At 42.2% G+C, this 27699-nt stretch overlaps 1 protein-coding gene across 2 annotated transcripts; it reads left to right on the top strand.

The window, feature by feature from the left end:
• fndc5a (fibronectin type III domain containing 5a) lies at positions 1-27444 on the top strand. 2 transcript variants are annotated; one of them, XR_011038598.1, is made up of 6 exons: positions 1-76; positions 14723-14838; positions 18974-19172; positions 26149-26238; positions 26312-26508; positions 26867-27444. XR_011038598.1 is itself a non-coding variant. In XM_068339303.1 (6 exons), exons 1-6 carry the CDS (start codon positions 19-21, stop codon positions 26924-26926), a joined length of 657 nt encoding a protein of 218 aa, XP_068195404.1. In that variant the 5' UTR covers positions 1-18; the 3' UTR covers positions 26927-27444. The 2 variants fall into 2 exon arrangements, 1 of the variants encoding a protein (XP_068195404.1); XM_068339303.1 differs by having other exon boundaries at positions 26312-26445.
• The last annotated feature ends 255 nt before the right edge of the window (positions 27445-27699 follow it).

Raw genomic sequence — 27699 nt, forward strand, 5'->3', positions numbered from 1 at the left:
CGTCCGAGCGCTCGAAAAATGGAGAGGTTTTTACTGCTCGTCCTCGGCTGTCTCTGCGTTTCTCCGGTCACAGCCGGTGAGTTCAGGGGGGGGGTTACCGAGGGATTACTGAGTGAAACACTCATGTCCTGTGTGTGTGTGTGTGTGTGTGTGTGTGTGTGTGTGTGTGTGTGTGTGTGTGTGTGTGTGTGTGTGTGTGTGTGTGTGTGTGTGTTGTCATCTGGTGATGGATCACATTTGGTGGTTTGAACTATTTACACGTGAGACAGTTCCAGTGTGCTCTGATTGTGTGTGTGTGTGTGTGTGTGTGTGTGTGTGTGTGTGTGTGTGTGTGTGTGTGTGTGTGTGTGTGTGTGTGTGTGTGTGTTGTCATCTGGTGATGGATCACATTTGGTGGTTTGAACTATTTACACGTGAGACAGTTCCAGTGTGCTCTGATTGTGTGTGTGTGTGTGTGTGTGTGTGTGTGTGTGTGTGTGTGTGTGTGTGTGTGTGTGCGTGTGTGTGTGTGTGTGTTTGTGTGTGTGTGTGTGTGTGTGTGCGCAGCAGTTTTCAGCACCTGCTCAGATTAAGACTGAAAGGTCAGTTTGGCTCAAATCAACCACGCACGCACGCACACACACGCACACACACACACACACACACACACACACACACACACCAGCTCACCTGTGTCTGCTCAATACCTGCGTGGACCTTTGATTTTTTTCCGATACCTTTGCTGATCGTTAATCATTTCTGGTATTTTTATGGGTTCAGTCACATCCGTCTAATGAACCGCCGCTGGCCAACAGAAACACACGGCTCTGTGTGTGTGTGTGTGTGTGTGTGTGTGTGTGTGTGTGTGTGTGTGTGTGTGTGTGTGTGTGTGTGTGATAGGAGGACCAGGGCTCCTCTTGCACAGATCCATGGACCAGATGCATGCTCTGCCTGAGTGTTACAGTTTATAGCCCACATGTAGGCCAGCCTGCTGTATTCGTGTAGGCCACACACACACACACACACACACACACACACACACACACACACACACACACACACACACACACACACACACACACACACACACACACACATACAGTCCAGCCAACAAAAATCAGGTCCACTCAGCGACTGGTTCTGCATACACACACTCTCATTTCCATAGCTTTACAATTTATTGACACACACACACGTTAAGTGTTCTGAACTGTGTACGTCCTGCGATGACACCAATCATACAGGAATCTCTTACAAGCGGTGGATTTATGATGTTTGAATGAGCTTCACGGCTTTAATGAGATGAAGAAATAGAAGAGGATTTAATTCTAACATATGAGGTAGTTTTCATGTGTTCAAATGTTAGTGTTTCCTTGGCAACACCTTATTTTAGTCTCAGGCGTCGGTGTTCAAAATTTACACACATGCATGCCCAAATTCATATGAAGCACCACTCCTTTGTCTTCCTCATGCAGTATTCAAACACACACACACACACACACACACACACACACACACACACACACACACAGATGCTGTTATTTAATTATTTATCGCTCGATTGATTCCTTTCCCCTCAGGTGCTCAATCTTTCCGTGTGGGTGCTCCACGCCGGAGCTGTGAAGTGATCAGCCCTCGGGATATGATTTGAATTACCTGTGTTTAAGCACAACCTTAAACCTTCATCAGTGTTTCACCACAAAGAGAACACTCTCTAATTATCAGCTTATAACACTTGGTTTTAGACATTTTTATGACTTTATTCATGTATTCCTTACTCCTCCTTGAAAAATCTTTTAATATCAGTGCAACATGGCTATAATTAAATACAATACAATAACATATTTGTATTCATGTAATGATACCCTCCTCTTTAGTAATTAAATCTAATAATAAGAATGCTAATGTAATAATAGCTCAATAATAGCTCAAATCCTACCGCCATCCCAGTGCAGTCCGATCATCTGTTCTTACAGGGTTGAGACAAATATATATATTGATGATAAAGCTTTCGAATCGACTTGCGGCTCAATTACATTACCTGATAAAACTAAGTAATGTTGTTAACTGGTTCTAATCAACGCCAAGAAAGCAACAATCCTTAAATGTGTGGTTTAAAACACAGAATGTTGACCGTCAAAAAAACTAAAAAAAAAGCTTTTCTCTGATTTAAATGTGTATTGTACAAACTGTCTTTTCATAACTTGGATAATTAATAAAAATTCCTTGCGGAAAAAAAAAAGCCCATAAAATGCTGGTTTCAGCTCAAAACACAAAGTGGACACATCGGGTCTGGATGTGATCGGTAGTTTAGGGAATTAAAACTTGTACTTGAATTAAAACAATCTTGCACTGATTGGGAAAGCTTTTCAAATCAGATCATCTATTATTACTTATTATTGATAATGCTGACACTCAGCTTTTAAAAACCCAAGACCCAACCCAACCAATGGGCATTGGTTTGAGGTTGATCAGATAAAAACCATGTTGTGCAAACTGCCAATGATTCCTAATCAATTAATTTTGCACAATCTTTTCTCCTGTTGGGGGGTTCTTCAGAGTGCTTTGACCGGGCACCCCGCGGATTAGTGACATTTGCTTTGCTTTGTTCCCGTTCATCCAATCAAAGGCGAGGTAGAGACCTGGACGAATGAATGGGAATGAGTGAAAACATAAACTTTACACGGCTGTGACGTCTTTACTGCGTCTGTTTTTATTTGACTCGTAAACAGTTGATCCAGAGAACTGAGAAGGTAACGTTTCCATTTAAAATGCAAATTGTCTCTCTCGACGCGTCCATCGAAATGAGACCATAAATACTTGCAAGCAATTTTACCCCGGTCCCTAACGGATTTGAGTTTGGAGAGACAAGGAAAAAGAGAGGAAATCAATAAATCAGTCATCAAACTGATCAATGATGCAAATGATGCAGAGGCTTCTGGCTGCTTTGTTCGAGTGAAGCTGCGTCTTTCTGTGGCTCAGAGGTTATTTATCACCTGCAAACAAAAAGAATGCTGGAATATCTGGAGACCTCATGGTGATACATCCAGTTTAGTGGACAGTCTGTTCGGCGTGAAGCCGTCCAGCATCAGAGGCTTCGGCTGTAAATGATGTGGTTTTCTGCGCCATTCGTAACACACACACAACAGCCTCTCAAAAACACACATGCTTCATGATCAGTCAACACAACATCCTGTGTTATTACCTCTGTTGAGGAGGTTGTGTTTTTTTGCCGCGGTTTGGTCTGGCTGATGGCGGGATTACTCAAAAATTTATGAAAAGATATTGATTAAATGCTTTTGAGGGCGGAGGAACAATCCATCAGAGTTTGGAGGTGATGCGGACCTTTAATGCCCTCAATGCACTCCCCATGATGCCTCTTGATGTCTGTCACCGGTGTTCGGCGGGGGGATGAAGCTATTCTCCAACCGGGGGGGGGGGGTGCCAGGCTCCTGATACTCTATTACAGATCATTACAGGAAGTTGCAACCCAGGAAGATAAGAATGCAACCAAAACATAGCAGTAAAAAGAGAGATCCACAAAGTTCATGAGGGAAACCGAGCTGCTATCTGACTGCTGTCTACTTTGTTAAAGTCAGTGTCCAGGTCTGTGATTTATTGTTGACAGGCAGCAGGTTTGTTACATACATTAAATGAGATTAATGCCCATCAGCATATGAAGACATACAACATCCATCACTGGTGTCAGTTGAGAAGCAGGAAGGACTCATTCATCATCCCGCAGGGGAACAGGTACACACACAGGTGTGTGGCTGCAATGTCTGTGTGTCGATATGTTCAACGGCGTGTACTTTAGTCCTGCTGAGCTGTCCTGGTCAGGCTCTTGAATGGGGGGCTGAGTTGTTAATGTTCCCCCCGGATAGGTTTTTTTAACAGGGCGCAAAACCAATGGGAGGTCGGTGTTGGAAGGTTTGAAGAACTGCGTGTGTGCATGTGATTATCTGTTCATTAGCTTCCCTCTTGTCGGTTGTGCAGGCGCAATTAGCTGTTTGTTGCCATGCCTGCTGTTTGCAAGGAGTTTTTAGTTTCATGGGGCACAGTTCCAGTTCTTAACACACCGCAGTCGCTGATTCTAACAAATCAGCTGCATCAGATTTGAGAGGTTTTGACTGGGAAATACCTTGTTATGGAGCTACTGCATGTGAGACTGCAAGAACAACGGCATGTTTGTGACTTTTTCTGACAGCATTTGAGCTTTTTAGGGCTATTTTCACCATATTACTCACAAGAGAACATAAATACACATGGATAAGCTGCCACTACAGTTAGGTATAGTTGCTTCAGTGGAGAAGGTTGTGTCTAAGATAAATGCAGCTCTTTATTATAACTGTGCTACTAAATCAGAGGTCAGGATTTTTCAGAATATAAATTAATTATGGACTCATTACAGTCAGTACTGATTATACATTTTAGATGTAGAAATATCACAACAGAAATGGCTTCATTTCCTGGCTCCCAAGGCAAAGTTTGCAAACTGAAACAGATCCTGTTTGTTTTTAGTCCGACGCCAGAATATTTCTGGGTTTGCCAAGTCTTCTCATGGGAAATGGACACTCTTAAACCGCCCCAGTTTGTACAAGGGAGAACGAATCACCATTCTCTTCTCTCCGCAGCTTCCACAATCTGTCTTCTTCCTGAATATCTTTTATTCTTCCAAACCTCAAAAGCCAGAGGAAGAATATCAGTTCTCAGTGGTGCACTACGTGGTTGTTTGAAGGCAGAACAAGTAGGAGTTTCCTAAAACACAATGTATAGACTCAACTAAAATAATTCCTCTCCATCATCATTTACAATCCTCCAGAGGGGTGTGCATCGGCAGAGAGCTTGCCTTTTTCTTATATCCCTCTATTAAGCTATTTTTAGGGGATTTCTCAGCCTCGGGCATCGAACATGTGGCTTCCTTCCAATAGTGTAGGCGTAACAACTACATGTATATGCATGGAATTCAGGGCCACTAAATTAACTTTGAATATTAAATCCTATTTATTGGCTGTACATGCATAGATATTTTGGTGTAAATGTGTATTTAGACTTGTCTCCAAAGACAATGCAGGCTTTAGAATATGATGACGGGGCTGTGAATAATTAACAAGCTCGACAGAGACAGTATTTTTCTGGAGAGGTCCACCCTCCCTGTAGCTTCCCCCCATTAATCTCTCTTTGCCTGTCTCGCACCCTGTCACGTTTTAATTGTCGTCTGTCCTCTTCATCAGCACCAGGACTGCTTAGCATTTGTATCAGCAGGATAGTGCTGCTGCTGACACCTCTCTGCCTCCTCAAAGAGCGCCTTTGACTTCCTGTCTGAGGACTCACGCTTGGCTTAGCGAGACAAAGGTGAATAAAAGAGGAGGGCTTGTGGTTGACAGCCTGAATCCGACACCAAACATCAGGAGCGGGAAAGAAAATAATTCAGATTGAACTCTTTTTTCTTTTTTTTTCCCCTAAACAACTTTTTGCGATTTTTGTTTCACTGTACTCTGAAGCTTTCCTTCAGCATGTTTTCTTTCTTGAATTAATTTTTTTCTGTGGATATTTCAGTTGAAAAATATTAAGCATGAGAGGGATACGAGGATGACATCAGACCCTGTACATTGAAGTACTAATACGATACAGTGACATTACTCCTCTCCGTAAGCAGAGGTCCTGCGTTCGAATGTTTTACCGAAGCAAATATGTAAGGTTGAACTTAAAGCTTCTTTCTATACTCTCACTTTGTGCATGTTGAATAGAGAAATGCAATCGTACGATCCTTCTGCAGGCAGTCCTTAACTTATGAGCACTCGACTTACGAACATGTGGAGATACAAACAAACACGAGCTGCCATAGCAGACTATTGTCATGCTGTTCCCCTTCCTGCCCGCTGCATTCTCGTATCTCTAACACTCATCTTCCCGTCATGTTGTTCGTTGTTGTCTCTGTTAGCATTTCAGAGCATCAGGTTTCGTACCTTCGATACTTTATTGTTTATCATGGTTGATAAAGCAAAGGCTAGTGAAGACAGTGGTAGTGGTGACCGTCTCTCTGATGACAACTCTGCCTCTGACCGACAATAATGATTCTGGTAAGTTCTTAAAGATTAGTACTCTCGTATTTAGAGTAGGAATGCCATTTAAATGACCTCAAATGGTGATTATAGGTTGAAATTTAATAAATAACAACTCACGAACAATTCAACTTACAAACGACCTCTCGGAACCAATTTTGTTTGTATGCTGAGGACTACCTGTATGGTTCTAGGTTGTCTCGGTTTGATCTTCAGGTCTGGTGATAATTCCATTCATTCTGTTGATCTGTAAAAGCTGACCTAGGGGCAGTAAGGGCCCGGGAGTGTCAATCTCACTACCACCTAGAGCTTTATAATATGATCCCCGTGTGTACTGGAGACATAGTACAATTCTCCTCATATCGCTTCTTCTTTCAACATCAGTCTTCTATTTACTTTGCAATGTCACTATATGTCAAGTTTCATTCAGTGACTGATCTTCTCTCAAAGTGTTCATTCAAGATCATTCTGCTCTGTAGATCCCCCGACTCCCGAGATTGTGTGTGCTGAGGTCTCAGTTGTATTCTGCACAGTCCAAAGACATTTTGCAGTCTGAAACCTAGTTATATTTTTTATGGTATCAAATAAAATCAGTTATATATTCAGGGACTAAAGTAATGTTTTGGAAAGGCACTGAATGCATGTGGGCCAACATAACATTAACTGAATGTTAACTTCGGTTAAAAAAACTGCAAATGGCACTCTCCCTTCAAGACCCCTCTTTCCACAACAGTCACTGACCAAGAATTTAAAAAAAACAAAAAATAATACAACAAAATCCAAAATATCATAAAACATAATTAAAAATATGTCAAAATTAAAATAATTTTGAATGTTCTAAAGGACCTTTATTCGATAACCTCTATATGATGAGATTAGTACACAGTAGTGCCTGTCAGTCATCTTCACATGACCTGTCTTTCTGCTGGCACCCAGAAGAGTAGTTGAAATGGGGGGGGGGTCTCAACACTCAGGGGCCGGTTGTCAATCACACAACCGTCCCTCAGGGGAGAGCCTGCTTAAAGGGGGGGGGGGGGGGGGGCTAACAGCCAGTGAATGACTGTGTGTAAAAGGAGAGAGTCACAGGAGATAAAGACACAGCCGGGGAGAGCATGACTGCAGCAAAGGCAGTCAGACATGAATGAATCATAAAGAGCATCATTCACATGCTGCACCTCCACCGGTCTGTGACACCCATCTTCCCGGGCAACTTCTCTTAGACGTGGTTCATCCGGCCGTCCCTGAGATCTCCACGGAGACGAGGCGTCGTCTGTCTGAAAGGAAGGAGACACCCTCCATCCATTGTCTTGTAGACAAGACGATCTCAATTGTCTCGCCTCCAGCCACGTTTCCACCGTGTGGGTCAGGGGTCTGCTGGAGCCTATTCCGGCTTGCTATGGGCTAAAGGTGCGGAACAGAAGAAAATTATACATCCAGTTCTATCATTATATTCTTACCTTACCACATTTGTCGTTTTCATTAGCAGCTGGCTCACCAAGCAATCCGCCTCACGGTGCTCCTCCTGTGCCTTTTCTAACTAACTAGCGTGCATCCTCTGTGCACACGACTCCAAATTGATTTTCATGCCTTGTCTTTTGACATTTAATTAGACAGATGTGTATGTGTGTATGAGTGTGTGTGTGTGTGTAATGGAAAGAGAAGGACAAACTTTCAGTTTTGCAACCCCCCGCCTCAGCATTTCCATGGCCAGAGGGGGAATAAATGCATTTCCTTTGAGCAAATAACTCATTTCTGTATGAAGGGACAAACAAACCAGGATGTGTGATTATCCGACGGCACCGTTCGCTGAACACAGAAACAAAATGGACTGCAGAGAACACACCGGCTCTGTTTGACATGCAACACATGCAGAAAACAGCTGCCTCCATCACACACGCGCACACACACACACACACACACACACACGCACACACAGGCACACAGTTGTTGGGAGGGCATTCTAATTGCATTCATATCTCAAATCTATAAACACATAGCTTCAAAATGAATCTGCTGGCTGTAAGCTGTGCATCTGCCCACATTGTAAAGCGGCTGATGTGCAGGCAGGACGTGAGCAGCATGTGGCTACGCGGCGTTAGCATAGAGTCGTCCACCAGTGAGTCACAGCTGCATCGCCTCCCTGTTCCCAGGAGCAACCAAACCGTTTACAGCCTGCCGCCTCGCACCGGCTGATGAGTGACCACCAGCAGGGGGTCAATATTAATTGAACTAATAATCATCATCGTCATCATCATTATAGCATGGCTCACACACACACAAACTGCAGTGTCGGGTGGTGCTTATGAAGCTTTAGCAGCCTCTCCAGCAAACATATTTCCTCCAGTAGCGCGTCTGGTGGGGATGATTTAACTGGTGTCCCCACGTTAGGCCTGGAGATAGAGACAGATAGAACCCGTCAAAAGTTTGGACACACTCTCCCGTTCAACCTCAAGGCGTGTCGGCCCACGGGGAAATACCCAGTCGGGTAGATTACCAGTCCGACCCTGGCTTGGAAGGAATGGAGCGCTGGACTTAGCGGCGAGCTGTGGGGCTTCAGGAACCAGTATGTGGAGCGGTTGCCTGAAACCTCAGTTCAGTTTCTGCAGGGAAATGTAACAAGGAGAGACAAAGCGATGAAAAGAAAAGACAGACCCAAACAGGAAGACGGCATGGGCGTCAGAACAAAGTGTCCGTTACAGTCACAACGATGGAAAGAAAATATGAATAGAACAAGAAAGACAGGAAATGTATGAAGTGGGTTTCCTCTAACAAGAAGGTGCCGAGTACAGAAGCAAAAGCAGCAGCGCTTCTGTGGAAACGAATGACGGGAAGAGAAGAAGAAAAGAGGAAATCCATCAGGGACGTCCCATTAGCGAGTTACGTAACGGGTCTGTGGAGTAGAGCTGTGAAATCGGTGATCTGTAGGAACACACAATCAAACATGACAAAGCTTCCGTCAGCGACTCGACAAACACGCGTGTAATATATTCACCAGATGACTAAGTGGAGAAGTGAGACACATTAACATATCATATCTGCCTGGCTGTGTGTGTCTGGTGTGTGTGTGTGCGCCCGCACGTGTGTGTATGTGTGTGTGCGCACGCTTCCACAAGAACCAGACCACACGCCAAGGTCTCCTCTGATAGATGCAAGGGCAAACTCCAGATCAGCACAAAACCATGATGACTCTATCATGGCACATTAACTATGAATGTGTGTGTGTGTGTGTGTGTGTGTGTGTGTGTGTGTGTGTGTGTGTGTGTGTGTGTGCGTGCGAGGGGGGCGCTGCCAGCTGTAGACGCAAACCCCCCAGAGAGCACAATACAAACGCAGCTCCCTCAGCTCGGAGAGTGGAATGTTCACGTGAGCAGCAGAAACAAACGGCGAGCAGGGTTAACTCCCCCGGCGGCGCCGTGCGCTGCAGCGTGACATTCCCGCCTTAATCGATGTGCTAATTCACAGCCGCTTATTCCCTCACGAATGCTTTCCAGCTGTTATGGATGCAGTATGATGTTTAATATCTCCACCCTTGCTGCCGAAATGTTATCTCACGTCCTCAACACTTGATTATTTAATTCCGCCTGCTGGTTAATACACCTTTCTTTCAAAATGACTGTTTACTTACTGCTAGTCGTGAAATTAGCTTATGTTGCTAAATGTGAATCAGAGCAGCGATCCCCTAGAAGGATTCAAAGAAATAGGAAGTCATAAAAACCTGTAAAATACAGGTAAATTGCAGCTTTCACGCTTACAAACGAACTCATTAGCATCCCGGGGAGCAGAACCGGATCTCAGGCCCGGCTCTGGAACATATGTTTAAGAATGGCAGAGCTTTAATACGGGGATGTGAATCAGTGGCATCAGCCCACGAGGGCCAGATGGAAAGTGGAACACCGTCTCTGTAGCTCTGATGTTTGGAATCACCAGCTGTACGCTCAGGTATCGCGCCGTCTCAGCGGAACGGGTCGCACTCGTTCAAACACTCCATCCTCAACACAGCCTGTTGGACGACTTCACTATCAATGCATTCAGGCTGGTTTCTCTGTGTGGCTACTCACGGGGGGGTGTATAGATCTAATCATTTACACTTCCTCACCTGCCTTTTGTGAAAATCTTATAGCATGGCGCCCACACACACACACACACAGCCTCCATCCTTACCCGAGACTCTCCTCTAATAAGCTTCTGTTTACCACTTCAGCTACACTTTCCTCCTCCTCACCCCGTCCATCACACCCCTGCCTCCATCATGCCTGTTACTGCAGTGTCTGGTGGTGCTTGTGAAGCTTTAGCAGCCTCTCCAGCAAACATATTTTTCCACTAGCACATCTGGTGTGGATGATTTAACTGGTATCCCCACGTTAGGCCTGGAGATAGAGACAGATAGACGAGTCATGAAATAAAATTAACCAAAAATGTTAGTTAGCTCTGTATTTTCACTTTTAGGCTGACAGTGAACTTTCACACAAACGTTTGCGGCTTCAGGTTGTGAATGTCCATCCGTCCAGCTTCTCATCTTGGGCCACTTATCAGCCATGCAGCTCAAAAAATCTGCTGGAGAACACAAAGAAACCGTCTTTGCTGCGACAGCACTACCCACAGCGTTATCAGGACACCCGGCCGATCAGATTCACGCTGGAGTAATGGTCGTTTGCGCCATCCCTGATGAACATTAATGAAGCTGCTGCTGATCATTATTTAAAGTGGAAGTAAACACAGTGTGAACAGTGAGTTGAATGAAGAATATTCAAGAATATTTCTCAGTAACTTCTTTCCAAGTCTCTGTAGATAGTCAATGTCGTGTTGTCCGGCTCCGAATGGCCTCATAATGCTGTGATAGCGTTTTCTCCACCTCTGCATCAACCTCCCGCTGACGTACGACAGTGTGAAAAAATCTCAACACCGATAGGTTTGACATGCCAAGTTGAAATTTTTCAACTGGAGCGTGAAGTTGAATGAAATGATCTTCACACCTACAGGTCATTTGCATCATTGAGTGCAAATTCACAGCGTCTCATGGCAGGGAACTCTATGGAGTTCGGTCATGGTGATATTCTAAAAAGTTTTATGGAAATAAGTTCAGTATTTTTAGCACATTTTACCCTGTAAATCGTTTATGATAGCCTTGGATTTACAGGAGTTAAAATTGTTGTTTTTTTCTGAAAAACCAGATGAATAAAATCGGACACATGCATGTGCATTTTGCTTGCATAAAATTATTGGCTGTAGCATAAATAATACAACTTGAAAGTCATTTGTACAAATTTATATAACATATATTTTTGACAAATTTTTCAGAGGGTTATACAAAAACTCAAGTTTAAAAAAAAACAACAATTTTTCTGGCAATTATTTCATGCATTAAGCTTTTGCTGAAGTAGGGAAAATGTTGGAAAGTAATGTTCAATGCAACCCAACCTCCCGCCATGATGATCTGTTGTGAATTTTTGTTCTCTAATCCTGTTGACAGTCCAACAAAAGTTCACCAATGGAATCAAGACCTCCTTGGCAGATGTGATCAAAAAATGATAATATATTGTTAAAAAGTAAAAAAAAAACAACAACATTTCATTTATATGATAGACAACCACCTGTGTTACCCATTACACATCCAGGATCAAACATGGATTTCCAGCTCAGAGATGTGAGCAGAGATACAACAGACTAAGAGATCCAAGAAGATGAGAGACCTGGAGGAGGAGCAGGAGGAGCCGTCCTGTCTCTCTGAGGGAGGCAGTCATATGCTGAGGTCATCATTTAATAATGACCTGTGTGTGTGTGTGTGTGTGTGTGTGTGTGTGTTCTCACCATGACTATTTCAAAGCAGTGAATATTCTCCTCCTCCTCTCCTTGACCGTGTATAGCTTCACACGATCTCTCCAGTGAGCTTTCCTAATGAACGTGGATATTAAGTAGCTGCCACCCTTCACACTCTTCTGCACGGGGTACGCCCAGCTGTCATTCTGATGATCACTGAGCTAACAAACACACACATACAGACCATCCATCATGGTTCAAAGTCACCCCACCTCTCAGTGTGACTGTGTGCTGCTGCAACGGGAACAAGTTTAACAGGACATCTGTCCCGTGTTTGAGCTGATCCTTGTCGGGAGGATATTTAAGGCCTGCGGTCACGGCCAAAAGCTTCAGAGAAATAACCCTGCTCCCAAACTCACTGCAATCACTTCTAATCTATACTTTATGTCAATTTGATTAATATTTTTAAACTCATATCTCTATACTCTCGGAGATCAGGGTTTTACAAAAGGGACTCCAAAGAAATTGTTCAAAAGATTCTAACAGTCAATAAAGGAGGCAGAAATCTACAACAAGTATTTGAAACCAGGCAGTTGGGGTGAGAGCTTTTCTTCTTGAGGGGCTTTGCAGGTTGCCGCTCGTTTTATAGAGCACACTGGTCTCACTGAGCTCAGACATGTCAGGGTTTTATTAAGAGTAAAAAGGTTTTGCACAAAAGTGTAGGCTCACAAGATAAAGGATTTTAGAGTCAAGACGTGACAAAGAACAGAGCTCCACCAGCAAAACTAATATTACTTACAATATTACTGAGAAGAGACAGGAGACTCGCCAGAGCCATTTATGATGTTTAGGACTGGGTCCTGCACTGAACATCAATATATTATAACACTTACATATGCATGGACTGGACTGGAACACACGCATGGAATATTAAGGTGATATCTGTGCTCTCATTGCAGCATCACAGCAGAAAAAACCCAATAATCTGAAACATAAGAGTAACACAACCTATTTGACAGACTTTTACCAAACCTAGTGAAAGAGTGGTGCATTTCTTAAAAGAGTAACTGCTGAATTTTGGATTAGACCTGGATAGTTAGATCAAACATGATTTTTTAAAAATCTTCTGCGATGAAGGCAGCTGATTCAATGAGGTGTCTTGTTGGATTTGGATTTAATTTATTTACAAGGTACTGTTGTTGGGCCCTGACAGAGGCTATCTATTAAGTGTCCTTCTGGTTTATTATACGTCAGCAAAAGAAAGTATTTGTGCCTTTTTTCTGGACTAAATTAACTAAAATGCATCAAGGAAAATAGAATCTTCGGCCAGCCTGATTTGACCGTCGTTTTAAATTATGTATTATGTGAAATGGTAAATTCTCTGGTAAGAGGAGGCAAACAAGCACAGCTCTACGTCAGTCATTTAATGTACTCCTTGAGGGACATTAACCGGGAGATAATGAGTGTGATTGGTGAATTCTTCACTCCCATTAGCTTCCCTCACCAACACACTCAGGAAAAGGCAAACAAATGACTGACTGAACAAACGCAAACCACTTCAAACATCTGAGCACACACTGATGAAGAGGTGCGGCGGGTCTCGATCCCGTCATCTGCTGTTTGTCAGGCCATTCATCACAACGTCAGCAGCAGCCGGAGCGTAGAGACTGTTTGGATCTGTCGTCTGTTAACACACACTGACGGACTGTACCCTAAAGCGCTACAACAACCCAGCAGCCTGTAATCTGAACCAAACCTATTCAATGTGATCCTGCTGAGGAGGGAACGGATCCGGATTATCTGATCTGCAAACGCACTCATACAAAACTGTAGCCATTAGGTGTGAGTGTTGTGCAGACAGGAGCCCTACATTCAGTAATTAGGGTTTTATTCACTCACTGAGGACAGCGTTCACACAGACATACACCGTCTTTCACTTAATAATAGAATGAAACCAAATCATTATTTCATTTCATTTCCATGTTACTCTCTCTCTCTCTCAGAGTTTGACGGCATTCTTCTAAAATGTCACAACACGCTCAGATTCAACAGTTTAATTTATGGACGACTCGCTGTAGTGACTGGAAAAACTTCCATTTTGCTCAGGGATGAATTATTCAAGTGAGAGAACAACTGATGAAGCTGTGTTACTCTTGAGCGTTGAACATCACAAAGATGTCTCACAACACATGAATATGTGTAACCGCACACAGGAAACGATGAATCTGGAGTGGAGTGTGGAAATGCTTTTCATCGGTAGGAGGTCAGAGAAGGGTTTTAAAAAGCTGGGGAGATTAGATTTTCAAACTAAACAACAGCAAAGAACAGACAGAGATGCCCCTGCGGCTAGAAAAACATCAAAATAGCCAAAGTTCAAATACGAATAAAAATCTTTGATGAAACCATTAATGAGATGGAGGGTCCGTTAAAGTACGTGCGAAATATAACTGAACTCTGTAGGAGCTGATTTTCCTTTCTTTTTATTCCTTGTGTTGGTAGAGAAAATATCACTGAACAAATGGTAAGTTCAGATGTGTGCAGTGGATCTGGTACGTTTCATACCAATGAACAAATATATCGAGTTGCCGTCCTCTTTGTTTTATCCAGGAAGTATTGGTACTTTGGCAAGACATGTGTTTGAGATCAACTACATTTTTCGGATTCCTGACCCAGAATGTGAAAGTTTCACCTCAGACCTCCAGCAGTGTCTTCTGAGGCGTGGATGTTTCTACTGTAACCCTCTGAGGAGCTCATTTGTGTTGTTATACCCAATTACTTCCACCTTACCTCACCTTTCTGGACTCAGCTGAGACGTTTCTTCCCATCGCCTCCATCCAGCCTGGTGACATGCTGGTCGTCATACCGCCGAAATGTAGAGGAGCTGAACTTCTGTGTTTCTGTCTCTCTCTCTCTGATTCCAGATAGTTTGTCGCCTCCCGTCAATGTGACTGTCAAAGAGGTGAAAGCTAACTTTGCTGTGGTAACATGGGACATCCCAGAGGGAGACACTGTTATTGGTTTTGCCATCACCCAGCAGGTGAGTAACTATAGTCACATGTATGGGTACCAGCAGGTGAATGTAGTCACTTCTACCAGTGTCAGCACATGCTAACATCCACACAAGTTGAATAAGTTCTGGTGTGTTTCTGCCATGTCCAGTTCTTTCTCTACTGTTGTGTCCTTTCTCAGTGTCAGAATGCATTATGGGAATTATGACAGGATGCAGCATCCTGTCGTGCTGCCTGTCTGCCCTTTGACAGACGGAGACTCTGGCAGTTGTTTGAAGCGCTATCATAGACGTTAATCGTATTGGGTTTTTTTGTTTTCTTCACCTGCATGACGTCAAACAGTAGATGTATATAATGATCTCCGAAGGAACCAGTCGCCAGAGTCAAAGTGTCACAAAATCAGAAACCTTCAATCAGTCCGTTTCAGTATCAGAAGAGCACAGGGATTGCAGCACCAGACGGAAATCTAAAGCTTGTAGTAATTGAACAGGCAGGGGTCAAACCAGAGGAACAGAATCAAGACGGTACACAGGGGGCAGGCAAAAGCCTAATCCAAAGAACAGGCCAAAGGTCACACACAGGACATCAAAAGACAGACATCGTGGTCAAAACAAGCAAAGTTCAAAATCCAGAAAGAGACAGACTAGGCTAGGCAAACTCGTGGTCGTACAGAAACGGTAGTGATGGCGAGATGAAGCTTCACGAGGCGTAATGGTTCATTCCTTGATGCTTCATGTGCACACAAAACCACCTGCTGGCCTTGGATACCTTTACAGGCAGCTGTTGTGTCTTCATGTGTGATCCACTCCGACATCTGTTTTGGCTCTTGGAAATGACTATGTACTACAAAAAAATGTGTGACTAAATAATTAATTAACAAAGTGTGCAATAATATTGTGTGTCTATACTGTATATATATGTGTGTGTGTGTGTGTGTATGTATATATATATATATATATATATATATATATACACACACAGTATATATCATTGACGTGCTGTGAAGTTCAAGGCGATGAGGCGCTTCCATTCAACAAATATTCACAATTCTTCCATTTCTCCACTTAAATTTTGAACCCGGAAATCGACATATTTTTTACTAACTTGGGTGAGTTTCTCGTGCGCGTTTCTCGTCACAGGACTCACCTGCGTGATTCTGCCTTATTTAAAATTGACCAAATGGCAACATGACGTCTGGTTGTTTTACACGCTACAGTGAGAGCGAATAGTTAGTTAAACCCTCCAGAGCAATAACAAGCTGTCGCTTATGCTTGGAGACTCCTTTTGGGTTTCTCTGTCTGTTAAAGCGCTTTGAAATGTCTGCTGATGTGATTAAGCGCTATATAAATAAAGGTTGATGGACTGATTATAACCATGCCTCTGAAAAAGATGCAAAAGTTGGAGAAAAAGCAAGTAAAAATTTCTTGAATAAAAAACAATCAAAAGTTATAGAAGACAAAGAGTCAGATATAACTGACAGTTTATTCAAATGTGTTTGGAGAAGGCTGTCAGCTCGGTGCAGTGTCCACCAAAGAATACTGTATATTAATTAAAAGCAAAGAAAAGTACTGAGTGAAAAGCACAGGTGAAAAAAAAAACCGATTACCTCTTTATTTCTAAAACTTTTTTTTAATGACTACCAGGCTTCAACATTTTGATATTATATATAATTTTGCTCTTTTTCCTTTGTATTTAAACAGTTATGTTGTTAATAAAAGCACTGAAATTAACTTTTTGTTTTTATATTGTACTATTGGCAAAACTCAATCTTTGCATACACTTCTACCATACATTCTGTTATGACTTTTGGGATGCATAAATGTCATGTTGGGATGAACAAATTATTCTTGAAGTGCATCCCAGGGATGCACTACTTTCTTGAAGTAAAATGAACTCTGCTAAAAGGTTGTGTGTCTTTCACAATCATGTCGACAAGGGCCTCATCCAGCTCTTGTTTTCTTGTGGCTGACAAAAACAATGTTTTTCATTTGCACTATGAACAGAAGTCAACATGTATAATTTGTGTTACTAATATTGTGATGCCTCACCATGACTGGGTGAAGCTCCAGTTTCCTCTTTATTTTCATGAAAGGCACCCTAATGCCTTATCATGGATGAGGTGTTACTATTGTGGCCCAACTCCTTCAAACACAATAAACACTTCACCTTTGAATAAAATGAGAAAATGTGAAAATACAGTTTTTGAAACGCAAATGTATGATTCCTCAATAATGTTGGATTTAGCGTACCTTATGCGGACTGATCAAATCAAAATGTTCCCACTCAGGAGAAGTTTTTCTCTTCCGAGCTGGCTCAATCCCCTTAATACCTAGATCTAATCTCTGATCTCTGAATTCTCCAAACTACTCTTAACCAAAACGCTCAAATAACTCTCCACAAAACTCCACATTTTAATGCCTAAGGCTGAGGGGTTTATATCGCCATAAAACATTGCGCCAAATTCGAACCACTTCCGAATCACTCATGTGGTACCAGCCGGGCAGAGAGGACGTCATCATTTCCGGCCCCTTCTTCCACTGAAGCAAGCCTCAATATGCACTTCACGGAAACACCCCCTCCCCTACTCGGCACACGCTTCGAAGCCTTGATACGGAACGTCACATCACTGAGAAACGGTCAAGGAGTAACAATAGCGACTGGCATACACGGCTTTCTGCTCAAATGAATACTGATCTAAACTGTGACAGGGCTAAACTGCAGTTTAGGTACACAGACCAGGAGGCTAAATCAGAATGAGGTGAAACATGCAAAGGGCTTTTCATCATTGTTCCGTTATAGTAATCCCTTTTGTTCCAGGATCACCCGCAGAAAACAAATTCCGCAATATAGCGACAAACTATTTGTTTTATTATTCACGGTAATTTAAAAATTTATGAACCCTCCCCATAGTAATATTAAACCACCTTATATCTGTATTACCTTTTCCCACACTCTTATAGACTGTTTAAGGCTTTTTTGTTTTTTAAGTGCGCTGCGTTCTGTGAGTCTCGGAACGCAGCGCACTTCCGCATGCCATCAGCTAATAGAATGTGCGTACGGTATCACGTGACTACCTACTAAAAATCTGTGTTGTAGTGAAGCTGTGCATCTTGAAGCGTGAATACAGGGATTAGGGATTACTGTTACAGAAAGCCAGCAATATACATATAGTGATAACCAATAAATAAAAGACAAATCCAAGCACATTATAAATGTGACAGACACAGATCATCACAATGTAAACAGAAACACACATTTACAGGAGATGGCGGCGACCTGTCTGCTACAGGGTCAACATGAGTCACTTTGTTTCCATGGTAACAAGGGAGGGTATAGAACTACTGCAAAAGTGAGATTACAAATAATTCCAGACAAAGATTTATTTTCAACAAATTTAGCAACATAAATATTTACCATTTTATAGTCAGATTATTGTTGATGAGTTCTAGGATTCAGCCCAACTGACTTCACTGTCCGCTGCAGAGACACAGGAGGTTAATACCCCAACCCTACCAGACCATATCAGACCCTACCAGCCCACGAGTAGGACACTACAAGCCAAGCTCTGTGATGAGTTTAAAACCCATCTACTCACGCTAAAATCTCAGAAGTTTTTTTTTTTTTTGTTCTATTCTAAAACAAATTAGCATGTCTTGAATACATCACGTCTGTATCCCTACTGAGAAACATAATAAATAAAAAGATGAGTTGGGGTCCTTGTACTACTGCTGGATGAATTGAACCAGGATAGATGAATCCCCCCTTCTGTCAGGCTTCATGGTAAACTAAGTTTAAAAATGTTAAGAAGTTGGTCATCCTTTCACACTGAGGTCTTCATGCATAGCAGTGAGTCCAACATTTAATCAAACAGAACTTCTTACTTCTGTAACACTTCGAAGATTTGAAAGGTTGAACTGAGTTTGTCTCTCTGGAATTTTAAAATCTGTTATTCAGTTTTATTATGATAGAGGTTTCTCCATAGTGTCACCCCGGTCTTCCCTCTAGGTAAATAAACTGTGAGTGTCGAGTGAAGTCAGCCTTGAACCCTCTCAAAGTGGTTGGCCCTTTCATTGTTACCACGACAACACACATAAAAGCACCTGTCCTCTTCCCGTACATAACGTTCTCCATCCTCTCCCATGTCATACATGTCATATCCTACAGAAGAAAGGCGTGCGCATGCTTCGATTCATCCAGGAAGTAAACACCACCACACGCTCCTGTGCATTATGGGACTTGGAGAAAGAGACGGACTACATTGTGCATGTCCAGTCGATCAGCATGTCTGGGACGAGCCCGCTGAGCGAACCGCTGCACTTTCAAACGCTGAAGGAGGCCGAGACTCAGGCCTCTACGAGTAAAGGTAAGGTGACGCCGAGAGAAAACACAAACACAACACACCAACACGCCTGCAGGACGCATCTCTGTTTCTGTCCCAAGACACAGAGGACTTCACCTTTTGACAATGTCTTGATTGATTTGATCTAAAGACAAATAAAGATCAATAGACACAGTAAGCGTGAAATGAAATTTCACAAAAGAGTGCTTCTACAACTCGGTCCTGCTGATCGCAACCTGGGAATGAAACCACCGAGGAGGGGGGTCCGTTCTTTACTGTGTATCGATGTACTTCGCTGGGTTTTACCCTACATGCACCCAAAACCCCCAAAAAAAGGAAACTCATTTATCAGACTCAGAGAAGAGGTAGTGAGAGCCGTGAGGGGTGAAGAATCGATGCGGTCTTGGCTCTATCTATTCTTCCTCTCGCTTCCACTCATCTCTCATGTGAGCCGCAGAAACACTCCGGTCGGAAACACTCGAGCCTGAACTTGTGTTTTGATGGCAAGTGGGTTGTTATAAACATGTAGAATATAGATGCAATCATTGTGCAGTGCTGGAGACGTTGTCTAGTGCTGTTGTCTATCTGTTGTATCTGTGAGGGAAAGACTTTACAGAAATCAATAACAGCAGGAGATTGAGGTAAAAATAGATTTTGTTTCGGGTTTCTGACTTGTCCAGATGCAGATGTACATTTCCTTGTGGTTACAGAGTGGTTTTTCTTTCCTGTTGGCCTTGTAACAGCAAACACTCTCAGACAAACAAAGAGACGCAAACATGCTCTACAAGGAGTTTAAACAATCAATGGTTTTTGTGGCTAAAGTTGAAGTTGTTTGTATATTTTTATGTATGTCAGGTTTTGTGATAATGCTGAAGTCTTGAGTCTGTGAACATTTCAGTGAACTAGTCGTGATGCCAAAAACACAGTGTGGTTTGTTATTTCAGACATGAACAACCAGAGCGTATATGCAAATGATTTATCATTTTTAAAATCCCCTGGGTGCAGTTTCATGTGGAACAGTAAATATTACCAGTCTCTATTGGAAATACTGAGAACAGTAAAAATCACACTTGTTCTAAACTGCAGCAGGTTTGCTTGCTGCATGCAGTCTGCCTTAAGTTAGTTCCACTAAGCAAAGACAAAGAGATGATGGGACCAGAGGTAGGACAAGACGAATGCATCACCAGTTATGTTCTTTACTCTAAACCTTTAACTAAATGCTCCAGCCTCCACAGGAATCCACGGGAATGATGGTATACAGTAGGATAGTCAATGCAGACAGCTCTACCATGTCAAAGAACACGTACAACACAGTAAGACGTGCTGACAGTCAACAACAGGAAGGATGCAGTCACAGTCCCTGAGGCCTTGGGGTACATTTTCTATCTGGAGAGAGCAGGTAGAGAATTTAATAGGACAAAAGCTGAATTATATGAAACAGTTCAACTAAGGATATTTCAATGGTGTGACGTTAATTCAGTATTAATGAACACTATCAGAACTGGCCTTTGTCTTTCTCAGAATCCACCCTCCAGCCCCTGAGACCTCCGGTCGCTTGTAAAGGCGACCGGAGGTACTGGACCTTCTCTTAGTCACCTAAAATTTACAGATAAATAACATTATCCTCATGTCACTCATTTTATTTGAACAGCAGAATCATTTTATCCGGTTCTGCAGACACAGAGGCTTAAACCCGTGACAAACAGATGGGTTTAAGCCACCAACACACAAAACAGCACGACTGCGATTCATCTTCAGCTCAACACCACACACATCTGTCAGACGTGTGTGGTGTTGACGTATGTCAGATGTCACAGATGAGTAAATGTTTTTTAAGCCAACATTCAATAAAACAGCAGAAAAATCTGCTGGGAGTAGGATCTATATCAGGTTTTTATTTTTTTGGTTGGGAGGGTAGAGTATTTCAGAACTAGCAGATAACAGATCACCGATCACTGATGATCACTGATTACTTTCACATTACCTTCTCAAAAGAAGAAAAGGATCAGGTCAAAGTCAAAATCAACTTTATTTTGTCAAATGTACCATATAAGCATACAGCACAGATGAAATTACAGTCCCCTCAGATGGCACATTTGACATAATAAAGTTGACTTTGACTTTATTGTTTAAGGTTTAGTCGCGTCTGGCCTCTTATGTCTCTTATGACTCTTATGGGCTGCAGTAGAAACATGGTGATGGGATGGACAGGACTCATTTTCATGATTCTAACATTAACACAATGATGGTTATTTTCAGAGGGTTACACTGTTCACCAGTAAAAACCAAATGATGAATAATACATTCCATATCTGGCTCTGAAGCCCACTCTCTGGACCTTTAGTGGGATGTCAAAGCCAAACGGGAGACAGAATGTGTGGCGATCGTACAGACATGTCACATAAAATGAAGCCAAAAGAGAGACGTGTTTGTCTTTGACTGCATAATAATTACACACAGCAGAGTGTTGGAGCCTCGCTGCAGCTGGTAGTCCATGATTGTAGTTCATTGATAAGACAGGCGGACAGAACAAAAGGGTGGTTTTCACCATTTGTGCTTGACTGTTCTGCCCCGTCAGGCTCATCCCAGAGGAGATGATGAGACGTGCCTGACATGCTGGATTATTTCCTCTTTCAAAATCAGTTTACTCTGCATTTATATGACTGAATTCCCTTTGTACTGCTTGAGTTTGTTCAATATTGGTTGAATCTACCATCATGTTCAAAGTACCTGGTAGAATTTAAAGCATGAATTCTTTGATGCTTGTCAAGATTTAAGGTGTGAAATCTGGTAACATGAGTTTATTTTCTTGGAATTGGGAATGACTGAAACTTACAATTCAGTTATTTTAATCATGATATCATGATACACAAGGCATGAATCAACTTTCATTCACATGAGATTATCTGGAGGGGCTAAAAATCAGATTTTGGCTTCAGGAAGAACAGAGAGTGACCGACAGAGGCGAGAAACTGAGGAAGTGAGGGGGGAAGGAGTTAAACAAAAAAAATAAAAAACCCTGTCAGTAGGGAGCAGACAGCTTCATTCTGTTTCCTGAAAATACACAAACCAAAGCTCGTTTTCACACACGTCATCTCCCTCCCTCTCTCTCTCTCTCTTCCTACCCCCCTGGGACACTACAGATGTAACACAGGAGTCTGATGTGAAATATGGGCCGAGCAGGATCCCTTAGCTCCACTACATCCCATCAGACAATAAAATGACTCTTAACCACTGAAGAAGTGCAGTATTAATGTCAGACTGTGACACACTGTAAACTGCAGTGCAGTCTGGCTGAAGTAATGTGTGTTTAAAGCTCTTTAAGGGAATACCATTACTTACATGAAAACATACCTGCGTTCACTTCTTCACTTTACTGTGAAGAAGCAGCGATGTTCATCGACCTTTTGGGTTTACTTTGTGCTATTATAACTGACTTTTGTGTTTTAACAGATACCAACCAGTATAAAGAAGAAAAAAAAAGCCTTTATTTGAGCCAAACATACCGAGCTAAGCATGAAAATATGCGTTTAATATTGTTTCAGAATTACAGACAGATGTTTGATAAGATGTTTGAGCTAATTTGAACTGCTTTAGTCGGCTACTTTAAATATTTTATTAATCTTATGAAACACATGAAGCACTTTCTTTCTTTTCTAAGCAAAATTCAAATTGAAAATCACCCAATTTGGCGCAGCATTAAATTGTAGACCGTCACTGCACACTGAAGCAGTCAGACAAATGTAGTCGAGTACAAATAGGCACTCTCATACTAGCAGTACTGGGACCTTAGTGCAGTGTAGAGTTTATAGTGTTATGATTAATATCTTTCAAATTAAATGAGAATATTTTTCTACTTAGAGAGAGATGGGTACACCCTGGATGAGTCACCAGTTCATCACTATTGAGAACAATAAAAATAAATGAATTAATGAATATAAAAAACATAATTTCCTCACATCGCATCAAGAAACTCTGGAACATAAAACAAAAACATTTTTGAGAGTTACTTGCAGCAAGCAGGAGTTCCTGTAAACGCCACCAACTGCATTATGGGAAGGAAGGGCTTGAAACATAAGACACTCAGCACCACAATAAAAGACCACATAGTGGTGAAGTTATATTTGATAGACATTTCAAAGGTTTTGCCCTGGCTGAGTGATCATGCAAAGCACATCTCTGTGGTTGATCCTGTATGTTTGTGTTTATGTGGCTTGAAAGTCTTGGCACCCTTTCGAAAGTCATCACTTATTTTCGTGCGGTAACCAATTTCTTCATCAGCTCTTCCATGCTGTTACTTTGCTACACCTGTAATTTAAGACAAGTTAATGACAAGAGAAGAGCTGACAGTGCAGTATTCCGAACCAGGTCCTGAACAGATAAAAACACAGAATAAGGCACCAACCCTCAATGATGTGTGACGAGGTGCAAGATCTATAGATTAAGAATACGCACAGACCTTTAAATGTCGCTGCCTAAAATAAAAGAACACGTCAGTAAATCTTCAAATGCAGCAGGTATAATGACAGAGCAACAGCAGTTCAAGTCCAGCAGCGTGAAATGACCAGCAAGAAAGTATCTTCTTAAAATATAGCATGAAGTCACCATAACTCACCTGAAGAAATGAAGACGGTGAAAATGTTTCCTTATCCTGATGTTCTCTCTTTTTTAAATAGATGGATAAGATTTAAACTAGAAATATAATATTCAGTAGATTAACCTTTAATAACTACGAAGAACAAATGTGTTGTTAAAGGAAAAAAATAACTAGTACAGATAACCTATTGTGACATGCGTGGATATTTAGTTTTGTTTTACTATGCTTTTATACACTGTACTTGTATTGAATTTATCATTAATATTAATTTCTATTATTATTTTAAATCAAGTTAATAATGTGGTTTTATTTATTTGCTTTTAAATATTTTTTCTATTCTTATTGGATTATTTACTCATTTACATGTATTTTTAATTGAACCCTTTCTCTGTACCACGGTTAGATGTGTTAATGGGTGTCTGGGGTGAGGGGCACTGTGTAGTGTGAATTTTAATGTTTTCAAAGGTGTGAAGCATATAGAAACACACCTTGGGTTGTTGAGTCTTAGAGCAGCTAAAAGAAAAACTATTCCACTACTTGCTGTTATTGTTGCCACGATCTCCGGATGACTACAAGAACAGATGGTTTTTTATCATCTGGTGTGTGAACGTTACTCTAGCGCTGACAACACACGAACCTCCTCTGTGAACACAACATCCCGATGTGTCGTCTGCTTTACCTTAAAAGGCGCTGGTTGATGCAAACAGATACATGCACAGGGTGTGTGTTCATTCTGTGATACAGCAACCGTGAATGGTTACCTCTGAAGACACCATAATGAAAAAAAAATGTATGTGCTATGTATGACATGTAATAACATATACAAGCAAACCCTGGTTCTCGAACGCTTTAAACATTGAACAAATAGGAATTTGACCAAAAAATTCAGAATTTTTTTGTCTTAGAAGTCGACCAAAATTTGGAAGTCGAACGTGAAACAAACACCTTTTCTTGCCGCCAAGTGCGAGAAAAGGCAAGAAAAGTTGAGAGAAAATGTGACGGTAATGTGCTTTTTATTTTAGTTTACTGTATTTAATAATTTTTCACTTAATTTGAGTTCCATTGCCTATAGTACGAGTTACGGTACTGTAAACTTCTGTCCAAAATACAACAGTAACTCGTACCTTAGGCTAACCTGATTACGTTGATGTTTTTTTTTCTTTCTTTCTTTCTCATGTTTGCTTCTTCTTATGCATTTCTTTGATATGTTTCATTACTATACAATTTGATATATACATGACATTATGCAATGACATATTACAGTGGTACCTCTACTTACGAAATTAATTGGTTCTTGAAGAAATTACCTAAGTAAAAAATTACGTAAGTAGAGACGCGTTTTCCATGCAATTGCCCTAATCCACTCCAAGCCCACAAAAATTCCGACATAAATGTTTTATAAAGCATAAAAATGCATCAAAACATGTAACAAATACATGTTACGATTAGATTATTACACAATAAATGAGAGTTGTGTATAACGTAAAAAACAAAGAATAGAGTAAAGAATAATAATGATGGTCATTTACCTTTTAACAGCTGTCCCCATTGTTTTTTGCCCTCTTTGGTTCATGCACTCCTATCTCACCATGAACAACAGAGTGAATTCCAGTTCTCCTTTTGAACTTCTCCAACCACCCAGGCAACGCCTTAAACTCCTTAAACTTCCTTTTGTTTTAATAACGTGTCAATTGTAGATTTTCCGCCATATTCTTTGGCGAGATCAACCAAACGCATCCCTTTTTCATGCTCTTCTATCTCTTGCTTTATTTGTACAGACAAAAAAACTCTTTTCTTGGTCTTTTCTTTTCCTCTTCTCCGTCACTTTCTTGGGGTCCATAGTGAATACGTACTGACAAAAAGTTATTATATTTGCGCAAAACCATCAGAACACCTCACGGGTCGAGGGCCGAATGCCGAGACACTCCATAAGCACCGTTCTAGCTCCACACAGAGGTGGAGTGGCATCCCTCTTAGCCAATGGGATGCCAGGAAGATACATAATAGGTAATAGCCAATGGCAGAGCAGCTATGAGAATGTTTCGTTCAGGAACCTGTGGGAGATTCAAGTATCAGCCGATACTGTGTTTTTACATTACATAAGTCGACATTTCTTTCAATATTTTCCTGCTGAGAAATTTCTTAAGTGGAAAATTTCGTAAGTAGAGACATTCGTAAGTAGAGGCATCACTGTATGTTGAAAAAAGGTAGTTTTTTTTATCGTCTTGGAACGGATTAAGACCATTTACATTATTTGTAATGGGAAAAATGTATTCGGAATTCGAACAAATCGCTATTCGAACAGCCTTCCGGAATGAATTGAGGTCGGAAATTGAGGTTTGCCTGTACTTGCTCATGTCTACCACGTGAGGATTTTTCATTTTCTCCCCTTGAATCCTCCAGACGAAGTGACAATGGAAGAAGTGGGCCAGACCACCCAGCTGAGGGCGGGGGAGCTCATCATCATCGTGGTGGTGCTCATCATGTGGGCAGGTGAGGGCTAACCCAATTATTGGAACCGTATCACAGCTTCACCGTCATGAACACGTGGTGCTTCTGCTTCCAGGTGTGATCGCCCTCTTCTGTCGCCAGTATGACATCATCAAGGACAACGAACCCAACAACAACAAGGACAAAGCCAAAAACTCCTCTGAGTGCAGCACTCCTGAGCATCCAACAGGGGGGCTGTTGCGCAGTAAGGTATAACCCAACCCCCACTCCTTCCCCTGGGTGCCTCCCCCCACACTCAGCGACGCTGGGCAGGTGAATGGTCCCGCCCGATTCTAGATTTTACACAAAAAAATCCATCATCTGAATGCCAGCTTCAGCCAAACACTGCTTCAACGCGGCACCATTATGAGCATGACCGGCGACAGTCGGGCAGCAAACACACACGTCATGGCTTCTAACTCTTTTGTGACAGACGCACCAAGAACCCATGCCATATCCATTCCCCACCGCCTAACCAGCACCGGAAAAAACTAAGCCGTACTTTTGTTAGTGTGTATCAATAAACATCAGAGCAGCGAGGCATCTAACGCTCACCAGAGATGCCTGTTGTAGAATTCTTTTGAGTCCTCCAGCCTTTTCATACTTGTCATCTTCCTCTTTCCTCCCACAGTTTCCCAGGAACAACAACAACAACAATAGGATGCCATCTGTCAACATCATCGAGGTGTGAATGCCAGGACGTCTTCTCTTTCTTCAAGACTTTGGGTTCTCACAAACAGGCTGGCCCGTTTTTAGGCCCATCTGCTCGTCAGAATGAGGCTGGGACTCTGGGGCCCTCAGGTGGAGCTTTCTCTCCTCTGGCTCAGGAGCCAGGCAGGACTCCAGAGGTCGGGCACAGCTCGGCTGGTCCAGGAGCGGAGCCTGCAGCGGCACGGAGAAGACCCGAGTTCGGCGGCTGCACCGAGCTCAATGACTGCTGTACCCTTAGAGCCCGCGGTGGCGAGTCTGGAGATGAACCGACTCCAGCGGTTGAAGCCGAGGAGCGGAGGAAGAGACTTTTCATTCCTTCTTCCGCCCAGAGTGTCACAAAAAACCTGGACATTTCTTGTTTCTGGGTCAACTCCCAAATCATCCACCTTGTGGAAAGCTTCTACATCTTATCGTCTTCACGTCCAGTTTTTAATGAATATGAATATTAACAGTGTAAATCATTCAAGATTCTTACTGTAGTTTGAATTATTTGACTTTTATCCAGGTGCCATCGCAACAGTCTGCTTTTTCGTATAGCTCATGTTTTTTATACGGGCCCCTGCATCTACCAGGTAGAAATTTTAATGTCATCCTGTGGGAAATGTTTGCATTCTGGCAAGATCGCCCCCCGACCCCCCCAACCCTCCCACCCACCCTCAGGAAGTCCAGACTCCACCTGGTTAATTTAAGGGCCGTGCTGCAACGATGCCAGCGGAGCTTTAGAGGGATCGTTCAGCTCACTGGTAGAGATGT

The sequence above is a fragment of the Antennarius striatus genome, chromosome 17 (genome assembly GCF_040054535.1).
Source record: "Antennarius striatus isolate MH-2024 chromosome 17, ASM4005453v1, whole genome shotgun sequence".
Taxonomy (NCBI): domain Eukaryota; kingdom Metazoa; phylum Chordata; class Actinopteri; order Lophiiformes; family Antennariidae; genus Antennarius; species Antennarius striatus.